This window comes from Neofelis nebulosa, chromosome 17, assembly GCF_028018385.1.
Source record: "Neofelis nebulosa isolate mNeoNeb1 chromosome 17, mNeoNeb1.pri, whole genome shotgun sequence".
NCBI classification, from domain to species: Eukaryota; Metazoa; Chordata; class Mammalia; order Carnivora; family Felidae; genus Neofelis; species Neofelis nebulosa.
This window is the reverse complement of record NC_080798.1, coordinates 23,672,817-23,685,753: the sequence shown is the minus strand read 5'-3', so window position 1 is coordinate 23,685,753 and position 12,937 is coordinate 23,672,817. Positions and strand designations below refer to the sequence as shown.

The following is a 12,937-nucleotide window of genomic DNA, read 5'->3' as shown; positions in this document are numbered from 1 at the left end:
TTCACTGATAGACCAGTCTTATGTTGATCATTATGGAAGAGTTATTACAAAGATACTGCTGAAGTCCTTCACAAAATTAATTTTAATCTTGTACCGTTGACCAGAGATTTCTGATCTATAATAATCTTTTTATAAGCAAACACTTGGCTAGTCTTTCTTTTGTGGTGTATTTAGGTTTCCTTTAAGCATCTGGAGTAGAAACCATCTTAACCTCACATTCCTGTCAGTACTATGTGTAGGACCTTTTTAACTTCCGATAAGTAGTGCTGAGTACTGAAAAAGAAAATAATCCTCCACCCTTCCTACCTCAGAGAACTGGTCAATTCACCTACTTGATAGTATTTTCCCTGCTAAGCAAAATGTTCCCATCCTAAATTCCAGGACAGAAAGTGAGTAAAAGAGAGAGAAAATGGTAGCAGTAATGACATGATGTCCATAGCATTTTAGTGTTGGAAATAAAATACTAGAGGACAAACCTTTTGACATTGAAATCTTATTTGGGGAGAATGCTCATTATGAAGCAAATGGAAAAAGTAAAATAATCCATTTTTTTTAAGACTGTGAATTATTTATTTTTTCCATTTTTTTCTTCTGGGAGGAGTGTAAACTTAAATCCAAAACATCCTGTAATATAGTTCATTTCTCCTCTGACCTAAAGTTCTAGAAAGATACAGATATTACATGATTGTTCTATTTTTAAAAAATGTTAATACAAAGTATTCCCTGGAAACCTTTTCTTTTAGACAATACCACTCAGAAGTTCACCTCCCCACCCCACCCCCACCCCCCATTCAGCATTCAGCTCCATGGCTGAGTACTTGCCATGGTCCCCAGCCCTCTGTTTAGTGGTGGGTTGGGAGACAGACCGAGAGTGAACTTTAACATAGAGAAAAACATGGATATCTCAATGGGTATGCCCTGGTTATTTTGGGGAAACTTGCTGCAAAAGTGAATATAATTCAGGTACAGGATACCACACCTAAACAATCTCAAAGGGCAGGCAGAGGACAAACCAGACAAGACAAAGGAAAGGGGAACGAGGCAGAAGAGACAGCATGGGAAGAGACTAGGACAAAACAAGCCCAGAAAACTGTCAGTGCAAAGGTTTTACTGATGGGATGCAGATAAGGAGGATCTTGTAGAGGTTCCATGCAAAGTCCATACTCTTAACCTCTATACCACTTGGTGACTATATGGAAGATGGGCTTTAAAGTGAGAAGACTGGAGGAAAGATGACCTGTTTGGTAGATACAAGGCCTCAGTTAAAGCATATGAGCACGCGTACAAACACACACACACACACACACACACACACACACACACACACACACCCCCTATATATATAGGATATATAGGTATATATATATAGGATAGTGATCAGGACTATAGACTGCACTAAGACTCCCTGGGTGAAACTAAAATTTCAGTTCCACTAACTTATTGGCAGTATGACGATGTGCCTCAGTTTCAGTACCAGTAAAACTAGGAATAGCAACATTACCCAGCCAACAGGATTTTTTGAGGATTAAATGAAATCCTACACAGAAGTACACTTCACCTAGTGGCTAGGAGTGCTCAAAGTTTGCCCCTATTAGAATGTTACAAATTGCAGAGACAGGAATGGACCTATTTTACTAAGTAGGTACAATTAGCAGGGTTTGGGGATTCAGGCTGGGGGCAGGGGGGAATGGAAAGGGAGGCAGAGGGGACTAGAGGTTTTTACTGCCAGCTAGATTACCGGCTAGCTAGGAAGGCCACCAACAATAAAGGAGATGTCTTAGGGAAAACAGAGAGGACTTCCTTTCCTTTTGGACATTTTAATCTTAAGGTATTAATGGAATATCTATGCACAAATAACCGGTTTAAATGGTTGAACATGAGTATGAGGCTCAGGGAAGTGATGTAGGGGAGTCATTAGCAAACAGATGACAAGGTAAGTGTTAGAACACTGGGCCAAGAATATCATTCTGAAAAATTTGCACATTTACTTTGTGTTAATATATAAAATGTACTTAAGTGACATGAAAATATAGAAAATGTCAGTTTTAGCAGTGTGGGAATGAAGAATGACTTATGACAAATATAGTATATTCACATTATTCAGAAAAATTAGAGTACTAATAGCACATTCTGATCCCAAACCATATATATCAAATAAGGACAGATGCCTCTACACACTCAGTTTTGAGTCAGCTAGATTTTACAAAGTTATTCTCAGAAAGACCAAAGTAAATTGACATTAACAAACAATGTTAAGTTCTTTGAAAGGTTATTTTCTATAACCACTTTGTTTAAAGCATAATAAAAAGGCATTTAATCTCAACACTGTCCCAGTCTTCATTCCCAGTAAAAATAAGTACATGTTAATGATCTGATGTCAGGATGCCAACTGGTCAAATTTCTTCTTTTTTTAAGTCATTTCCCCCTAATATCCAGAATTTTGTTTCACTGGAACAATCAAAAAGCTAACATTAAGTCTGCTCTACCCACTTAGCAAAGTAGTGAAATAATTTTACTTGTCCTATCACTTGTGGAACCAAGCCTTCTTTAAAAAATAAATGGAAGAGTGGAATTTAAGTTTATCTTTATTAGTCAAAATATCACAAAAGCCATAAGGAGCCACCAAATCCAGCAATTCCAGCACAGAACACCTGCAAAACATTTAGGAACCTGCAAACTTTCTATTTTGTCCTCCACAGGCTGGGAGCCACTAGTGCAGTTATTCTGGCATTTCAAATATGGAAAAATGAAATATTTTGAGGTGTCACTTCAGGGTGGGAGGGGGTAATAGGGTATGAGCATTTTTCTTCAGTGAAGTGTTGATATTTTTGGCAGCACAGTATTCTTTTAGCTTGTGGACCTGCGTTTCCCTCACAAGTGAACATTTCGTGTTCCCACTCCCGCATCCCTCCACCCCAATACCAGCAGCATGCTCCATCACTGTGACAATCACATAATGGCCACAAACACCCCCTAGAATAGTAGTGCTGTCCCAGGTTGACCAACCACTATTGTAAAAGGTTGGCTCAGCTGATTAAAATGCTGCTTTTAGCAGCTTGGGTGTCTTTGTTGCAATACCAAATACTGAGAACACAACAAATGCTTATTTAAGAAAACCCATTCCCATTACTAGGGCAGAGGGTAGAGGGGAGTCAGAGTATCCTAAAAGGTCAGAGAACTCTTAGAAATCTAGTTCAACCATTCCAAATTTACAGATGGGGGACAAAAATGTCCAAAAGAAGTTAAGTGACAGGCCCATAGTTCCATGGCTAGGAAATGGCTAAGCCAGAATTAAAACCCTAAATTCTAGTCCACTACTTCTTCTACTACACTATGCCCCCAACTCACACAACCCACACGTGGATATATTAAAAGCTCAGCAGCTTCAGTTATGTCCAAAGGAACAAAATTCCTTTAACTTTCACACATGAAGACAAACACCACCCCCCAAAAGTCACTCAGATTCACTGGGGTCTAAGGATTCATTTAATAATGCTTTGAGGTTTCCATTCCAGGCTTAATAATTCACCTTCAAATTAAAACCTGGCATTTTTACTTATCATCCCATCCAAGTAAGAATTTTACGAATGTAAAATATATACCAGTTCCTACATTAGCATATCTTGAGGAAGTGACGAACAGCTCCTGCTGCCATTTTAAACATGAAGTAGGAACTTAACAATTCAACTTCAAATTCTGTCAGCTTATAATAAATATATGGGTGTAGCTTTAAACAGTAAGTTGTGGACAACTGGCACCATGAAAAAGCAGCATGTGTAAGATGGTCTTCCCTATATATATTAGGAAAAAAAGGAATCTTCACTACAACGATAAGCAAAATATCCAACAAATACATACTAATTTCTCATGGCCTCATGGTTGGGAGTGGGGGGAGGGGCACGGACTTCATGCAAGATGCTCCAAATATTAACATCAAATACTACACACCCATATTGTTTATACTTAATGATATAATTTCACTACTTTTAGTAAATTAGCAATATTTGGCACTTTTTGTCTCACGTTTGCACCTAGATACCAGAACATAAAATACTATTATTTATTAGCCCCATTTATCACCCATGCTAATTTTCTTTCTAGAATGGTAAAGGTATGGTAAAGAAATGAACCAAATATCTGCTCATAAAAAAAAAGTTTTCTTTTTAATACACTTAGCTACTGTTTTAAAGACTGGAGTCCTGGATGACCATTTCCCTTTGGAAGATCTAACCACTGAATCTAGTTTGCTTTCTTACAAATGCACGTGTGATCAAAGATGGACCCAGTGGTATATTACTGACTTACCGCCAAATGGCAAACTTATCAAAGTAGCTGTGATTCTCAACAAGGGTCAAAGCCTACTCCTAGTTCCCAGGGAGAATATCAGATCTCAGTCTTATTTCAGCTGTGTAATTGAAGGCAGAAGGCAGAAAGAAGAGGGTGTCAATTCTGATGTCTTCCTGTGCCCGCCACCTTCATATCGGTGGTGGGGACGGTGAAAAGTGGGGACTGTGTATCCAACTGAAGGAAACACCTCAACATGTTATCATTGCAGAAACAAAACCAGCAGGATCCTTTACAGTAGTGTCAGATACACTACTCCCCTTTTGTCTCTAGATAGGGTGGATGCAGAAGCAATGGGAACACAAATATCCTCACCAGACGAAGGAGTTAACAGTGGCACTCCCATTTTGGAAAGCTTTTCTCAGATACTATCCCACCACTGCCTCTTAAAACTAAAGAATTCTAATTACTAACTTATTCCCGTAAGTGAAAAATAAAATTTCCTAGCAGGAAAACAGCTAGCTAGAGCTGGGGCTAAACCCTCAGAGCTGCTAACACCCCATTTAGGATTCTCCCAGAGGTTACATTCAACATCATCATACAGACCGGGGGCTGGGGGGCACGTGCGGCAGGACACACACAGCCAGGACTCATGTGTAAAAGAACAAAAGGGAAACCTGGATATTACTGTTTCTGCCAATGCCATAAACATCTCCCAGGACTTGGAAATGACCAGCTACTTTTACCTCAGTCTAACCATTAGCTCTGCAGAATCTGTTGACCCTAACATAAAGAAGGAAGATGAAGGAGAACGTCAATTACAGATTTCACAAATATCTGGTACATAAGTCTGTAATTTTTAATTAGAATTAACTATCAAAGACACTGCACCTTTTAAGTCTTTGAACTTAATAATGTTTAACAGTGGCTTTATTAGGTGAATGCTTGAAAGCATTCAACATTAAATTCAATTTACTTCACATAAATGTTTGCAAATACATTATCAGCAATTCTTAAATATTTCAAATCAACCCACTTAAGTATAGAAGGCTTGCTCATAGGTCTTCTGAGGTGACAAGACGACTGAAAGGAACCTTGGACTTGAGTCCAGATCTCTAACCAACAATCACCATGTCATCACCGGTGAACTCATATGAGGGAACTTCAAGATTGAGAGGTGCAGGCCCCTTCCTGATCCTGCCAGAAGCATCATAGTGTGACCCATGGCAAGGGCAGTAATAACCACCAAAATCTCCTGCATTTGCAATGGGTACACAACCAAGATGAGTGCAAACACCTATCAGGATAACCCATTCAGGTTTCTTTACTCGATCTAAATCATGCTGCGGGTCCCTCAACTGGGACACTTCAACTGCAGCTTCCTGCTCAATTTCCTTCTTGGTTCTATGACGCACAAACAGCGGTTTTCCTCTCCATTTGAAAGCCATGTTCTTGCCTTCTGGAATATCGGATAGCTTGATTTCGATTTTCGACATGGCCAACACATCAGCAGAAGCACTCATGCTGGAAACAAACTGGGAGACGACATTCTTGGCAGCATATGCAACACCTATACTAGTTGTTGCAGTTATCAAATAGGAGAAACCTTTTCTAGCCTCACTGCTCTCTTTTGAAGACTTTGTACCATCTAACACTTCGGTGCGTCGATAGTCAGAGAAGTCAGGCACTCTGATGTCTGTGTGGGAATAACGAACAGAAGCAGGGACTGCAAGATAAACAGAAAGTTAAAAAAACAATTAGATGAGTACCCTGAAAGAAGTATACATCAGGAAATAACCTTTGTGAATTCATAAGCAAAAATCAAGTTATAAAAATGTGAAATATAGCACTAATGCCAGAAATGGTCAGGTTGGCAGTGCCTGCATAGAAAATATTGAAAAAGAAATGAAGTCAATCACTACCTATCACACTGGTATGAAATCACAGGATAATATGCGTAAACTGAGTTCTTCCTGATTGAACACAGTTGACTCAGAATTTCTAACGATTTAGTGCATCAAATCTAAAAAGTTAAATAGTACTGTAAACAGCAATATTTTAAAATCCCCAAAATTCAACATGCCAAGACATACAACTATGTTAACTACTTCCCATATTCTCTGGATTACAAGGGACCGTAAAACTCATCAAGTCCACCCAATAAGTTGATTTGTGGGGCTCCTGGGTAGCTCGGTCAGTTAAGCGTCTGACTCCTGATTTCAGGAGCCTGCTTGAGATTTTCGCTCTCCCTCTCTCTCTGCCCCTCCCCCACCCACGTTCTCTCTCCCTCTCTCTCTCGCTCTCTCTCTCTCTCTCTCGTGCACAAAATAAACATTAAAAAAAAAAAGGTGATTTGTGATCATCTTATTAAACCAAATGTCTAACTTCACATTACTATCTACTTACTCTCTGAAAGTTCAGTAGAACTGCTAAAAATTCATAAATACTTATTACCATAAACATTCTGTGAACTGTTAGTATAACTTTAGTTGCAGAAAATGAAGAGATTTTCTATTTTAGACTCTGGAATATAAATCAGTATTACTTTAACTTCAAGTAAAGCCACCAATGGGCAGAAAAGGACATCCTTGTCAAAATACACAACTATCAAATGAAATCTCCAAAAGAGCCAATTATTTCAACTTAGTACAGGATAAAAGAGCAAATTTTCATATATCCCCCTCTTCAGCGAAGGGCAGTAACTTCTTTAAGAGTAAGGGCACTATCTTTCTTTTTCAGTGCTGTGGATTTCTCAACTGAGACACTACTACTGCAGGCTGGCCAGATCTTTGTGTCAAATGAATGTTAACTAATTACTATTTATGTAGTACTTTGGATGTAAGTAGTTTTTAAACTAAACAGATTATGACCTTTTGTCCATACTATTTTAAAATATCTGACAAAAAATTAACTTACTGGCATCACTTTTAAGTATGTTTCAGGAAGCAAATTTCTTTGCAAGTTGTATACGCATTTTAGGAAATTTGTCACAAGGTTTCTTTTTTTATAAAAGGGACATTAAAAATTCCTCACTTAAAAACTGTTGTTTCAAAAAGAAAAATGTACTTATCAAATGCAATTTCATGTAAGTTGCAGCCTACTAGGCTGTCTCATCCTAATATACTTCCTTGAGTATTACAATAAAGAACATGACCACACTTTTCACATGGTTCTAAGTCAGTAACAATGGAAGCTGTAAGTCAGCCTTGAACGTGGAGATTAGGGGCACTGATCCCACATGCAATGGGATTAACACATAATTTGTATGTTATACATCTCATGTATGTAATTCTTATAATAAAGTAAGCTAGGGAAAAGAAAATATTAAGAAAACCATAAAAAATACATTTGCAGCAGTGTACCATATTTAAAAAAAAAAAAAAAAATCCACATATAAGTGGACCTGCACAGTTCAAATCCATGTTGTTCAAGGGCCAGCTGTATTCCCAAACAATAAGGGTAGTGACTACCTAATATTTACAACTATGGCAAAGTGACATTACATCATATACTACCTTACTTCTACCTAATGCTAACCTAACAGTGTAGACTGGGGTTTGGGATCAAATATGAATTACCCTCCTTTGGTATACTCTGGAATTACAAAGGAAAATGTGTATCATACCTAAAAGATGAAGGAACCAAAGTCCATACTTCTACATTAAAAACAGTGCCTACAATCTTTAACCATATAACAGTATACAAGCAAATGTACAGGAACAATAAACAGAATGGTTTTGACATTCTCATCCAGAGATTTGGTGGTGAAAGAAATCCAGCTGTCTACTGCCACTCTACCTAGCAGGTTACACTTTAGTACAATAGTACAATACTGTACTATTGTATATTGTACCACCATGAATATTTTGGGAAATTTAACTGCCATATTCCAAAAGTCATTTCTAAATAATTTACATTAACTGTATTAGGTGTGGCTTTAGCAACAAAGATGCTAGCTAGATTTAGTTCTAAACTCAAGCAAAACCAGATACTTCTGGAAATAGAGAAAATTTAAGAGACTATAACAAAAAACAGGTTTTTCTTTCTTAAGATGAACTCTGATGTGCCTTGGAAATCTTCCTCTCACCTCATGGATCTTCTGATCCAACCCTCCCATTTCACACCCTCAGAACTATCTTTCTACAAACCATCTAGACAGATTATAACGTGAACTGAAACTACAAGCTGAAGGCATTATTATAGAAAAAGTTTGCCTTACGGTTCTGTATTATTTACCTGTTCTTGGGAAAGTCAGGTAAGCCTCTAATTTTTAGAAGAAACCCTTTAGTCACTAGACAAATTCCAAAGATGCTTTTTGCATTTGCTGTTGAAATTTTGTCCTCCTTTATTGTTTCTTACCTCCAGATCCAAAGAATAGGCTTGGGATGGGCTGGTGTACTCTGTTCACGCCCTGAACAGTGTCTCCAAAACCCACTGGTGCCCCCAAACAACAACAAAAATCGCCATTTTATTCATTCACCAATATCCTGCACTGCCTGTATGCAAAATCTGAGGTTGTAGGAAACAGAAAAATAAAGATTCTTCTCTATGCCTCAAGCTCAAGGTCAGAGGAATCACCAGGAAATGCAATAGTAGGAAGTGTTATGTACCATAAAAATAAAGGAATCAGCAAATATAAAATTTTATTGACCTGACCCTGAACTGAGATTGATTTGGTAAGACAGAAATGTGGAAAACTGAGTGGGAGGATTATTTTAAAGTAAAGAGAACAGGGTGAATGAAGAAAAACTAAAGAGAGTGGGGGTAATAACTTAGCTTGCAGGGCAAGTGTCACTGTCAGTGGGGCCAGGCAGGCAGATAACGCAATGGAGGAGGTCTGGTGAGAACTGTGATGACCTGGAAGAGTGACTGCTCCAACTAAGAGGGCAGCCAGTGCACAGCACTTTTCTCATGGTGAAACAAGTTCAGTGTTGCCAGATTCCAACATTTTAAAACACGCAAGAAATCTTCCTTTTTTAAGACTGTGCAGGTTGGGAACACTACAGGTACAATGGCACACAGGTTGCCATTTGAGGATTTCCAATACAGAGCATGAAAAAAAAAAAAAAAAGACATGGCACAAAAGATAGTGCAGGATCTGGTTCATGGCTAAATCAATCTTTCAAATCCATGTTCTATCACATACACAAAGTTTATCCTTGTGTAAGTCACTTCACTTCTTGTAGTTTGTTTTCTACCTGTAAAATGGGAATATCACCAACCTCTGCTTGTGGCTCGTGTAAAAACCCTCTGGCCCAGCAAAACATTGCCGATACTCCACATCATTAATGACCTTGGGGCTTGTGTTATTGTTTTGCTGCTGTTGCTGTTGGGAGGGATGCGTGAAAGACAAGGGCATTAGACGGTTTAGGTGGCAGTGAGCAGGACAACGTCCCAAACATTAATAGTTCTTATTTTTTCAACATGTATAATAAAATGCCCCCAAATGTGCTAATGGCTTTAAGTAGAATTTTTCCATCTAAACCTCATGACATTACCTACGTAATTGGTATAATCATTCATCCATTTCACTGGTGAGGAAAAACATTCAGAAATTTGCCCAAACGACCTGTAAGCAGCAAAATCTGTCAGACTTTGCTGGAAACAGTCGGCATTCAGAGTTCTTGAACTTAACCTATGACGTACAAGATTAGCCTGTGGTTTAGGCAGACTGGTCGCCAACGGAAACAGAGGTCCGCAAAGCGAGAGCTGGAGGTCACTTGAGATCGCCCAACCTAGCCGCGTCCGCGCACAGGTGAGGGCAGACACCCAGGAGGTGTAGAAGCTTGCCCAAGGTCGACCCAGCAAGGCAACTTAATCCCCCAAAGGGGCTCCGCTCCATTTCCCCGCCCTCCTGAGCTGCGCCGTGGGTCGAGGGCCGGAGGGAGCGAGAACGGGAGTACCCCTCAGCCCGGCTCACCATTGAGGCCCACGGAGGCGACCAAAGGCCGGCTCGCGGCCTGGCCACTCAGCGACTCCCGGCACAGGAAGGGCCGCTTCACGTCCAGCACCGGCGGCTCCGAGGTGGCGGGCACTGAAGCCTGCACCAGAGGCCGCAACGCGCCCGCCACCCCGCGGGACGTGGCCGATAGGACGGGCGCGAACGGGCCCGAACGGGCGGCCACCGACAACATGGCGACAGCTGCTCCAAACGCCGAGCCGGTCACAGGGACGACCTTTCGCCGCGGCGCAGGCGCGAGGAAGCACAGGAGGCGCGCGATCCGTGACGTCAGCGCGCCGGCCTCAACGGTGGCTCCCCTGAGAGGTGGGGGTACAGAGCCAGGAAAGGCGCTGCGTCAGAGGCGGGGCTACGAGCGTACGCTAAGAGCGGAAGGGGGAGGGGCGGAGCCGGGCGGGAAGGTGTGGGTGCCGCCCAATCTGTCCTCCCCAACATCTTTTGGTGTGTAACCTGGTGTCTGCGCAAAGGAGGCCCGCAGGAGTCGTCCCGCGAGTCGACTTTGGGTCCCTCAGAGTAAAAACTTAATCTGTAGGAACCTAGGGATAAGAATAAATTGTCATCATAGTTTAGGGAAATTAATAATTATTAACATATGTGCATATGTAATGTAATACATATGTATAAGGATATATGTTAGGGTGTATACATATATGTTGTATATAATAGGTTTTATGTACTTATAAAACCTAGAGCCAGGCAAATAGTGGCCACCATGTGTGTACTATAATGATGATTATTAGCACCATCGAAGTAAAAAATAAATTTTAAAAAGGCCGGGGATTTTTGGTTAAAGCTTAACAATCATAGTGATAATGGTAATGACTTATGTGTATTAAGCATTTACTATGTATTAGATTTTGTGCTTTACCTTCATTTTTTCATTTATAGTCAATATCCCTATGAGGTAACAGCTATTTTCCAATGAGGAAACCAATGTTTAGAGGGATTATGTGCCCAGGACTAGATAGCCAACAAGGGGTGAAAGGGGGTAGTCTGGCTTTTAAGCGCTCTAAACCACTACCAGTTTTCCTAAGTGAGATTTTAGGGGATTCAGGGATGGGTCCCTAAATCACTTTCTATCACATGGTGAGAAAATTATTTCCTTTTTAATTTTCTTTCAATCCTTCTGATTACACCAATGAGAAAGTCCCAGTTTGGTGCTAATATATTGTTAATTCCTCTCTAACACTTGCTAACCTTCCTTTTAAGAGAATAGGCCTTGACTTCAAAGCCCTTGGTTACTTGAATCATCAGGTGGAAGATTTAATAATATAATTTTCTTTTCATGGTATTTATTTTGTCTCCTTAGTGATTCTCCAATGACTCTAGTGAAAAAAAAACTTTTACTTAGGTCAAAATGAGTTAATTTAAATATTAAGTAAATGAAGTTTTTCTGTGCTGTGCATGGGCCCTGGGACCTTGGCAAGTTTCCTGACTCCTCTATGCTTTAGTTTCCTCACCTGTAAAATGGAGGTGGTAATGATGCCACCTAGAAGGAGTAAATGTACTAATATGTGTAACAGTACCTACAAGGGGCCCCACATGCTAAACACCAGGCTTGTTAGTATTGTTTTATCTGACATATTCCTTCAATTCGTGCTGACTCATTCGTGTTCCTCTCTCTAGGTCCACAGCACACTGAACACTTCCTCCTGGACCCTTCTCAGGGTCTAAGTCTTGGCCATCCATATTGCCCTAGGGACTCTGGTACTCTCAGCACTGGAACTGGCCTCCTCAGGGGTTACTCTGACTTGGCTAGCCATAGGTCTGGCACTGGGCTCACCCCAGCAACAACCCTCATGGTAAGAGTGGATGCTTCCAGAGCAGCTACTACACCCCGTGTGTTTGAGTTCTTTACATGGAATAATGCACTTAATATCACAACAGCCCTTTGAATTGGTTAAGAGTAGGTGAGGATGGAAAAAAAAAGAGGGAAGGAGCCTTTACAAGACTCTGGGTTTAATCCTAGTTCTAATACTCACAAGCTGTAAGCCCTAAAATGAGTTATATATAGCCTCTGTGTATGCCTCAGTTTTCATTCTATAAAATGAAGATAATAATAGTGTTTATCCCCAAAGGGTTATTTTAAGGATGAATTGGACTAATATGTGTAAAGTGCAGAGAACCATGCCTGGCATACAGTAAGTGCTATGAAATGTCCATGATAACAATAAAAATAACTCCTTCCATTTTATGCCGGAAGAAACTGAGATTCAAAGATGACAAATGAGGGGCACCTGGGTGGCTCAGTCAGTTAAGCGTCCGACTTCAGCTCAGGTCATGATCTCAGGGTTTGTGAGTCTGAGCCCCATGTCAGGCTCTGTGCTGACAGCTCAGAACCTGGAGCCTGCTTCGGATTCTGTGACTCCCTCTCTCTCTGCACCTCCTGCACTCATTTTCTGTCTCTCAAAAAATAAATAAACATTAAAATTTTTTTTTAAACGGTGAAAAATAAAAGATGACCTACCCAAAGTCACATCATTTTCTTCCGCCTTATTGAGATATAATTGACATATAACATGTAAATTTAAGGTGTACAGTGTATTAACTTGATATACTTATATATTGCAACTTGATTACCACCATAGTGTTAGCTAACACCCCAATCACACCATAGAATTATTTATTTTTTTGTGGTGGGAACACAATCTAGTTTCTTGCCAACTTTCAGATGTATAATACATTGTTAACTAC

The 12,937-nt window shown here is 40.1% G+C and overlaps 1 protein-coding gene across 1 annotated transcript; it reads right to left on the bottom strand.

The window, feature by feature from the left end:
* Positions 1 to 5,120: 5,120 nt before the first annotated feature.
* Positions 5,121 to 10,484, bottom strand: LOC131499010 (cytochrome b-c1 complex subunit Rieske, mitochondrial). The gene is made up of 2 exons (XM_058706632.1): positions 10,205 to 10,484; positions 5,121 to 6,010 (listed from the first exon to the last, which is right to left on the bottom strand). The coding sequence occupies exons 1-2, from the start codon at positions 10,416 to 10,418 to the stop codon at positions 5,400 to 5,402; spliced, it is 825 nt and encodes a 274-aa protein (XP_058562615.1). The 5' UTR covers positions 10,419 to 10,484; the 3' UTR covers positions 5,121 to 5,399.
* Positions 10,485 to 12,937: the final 2,453 nt, after the last annotated feature.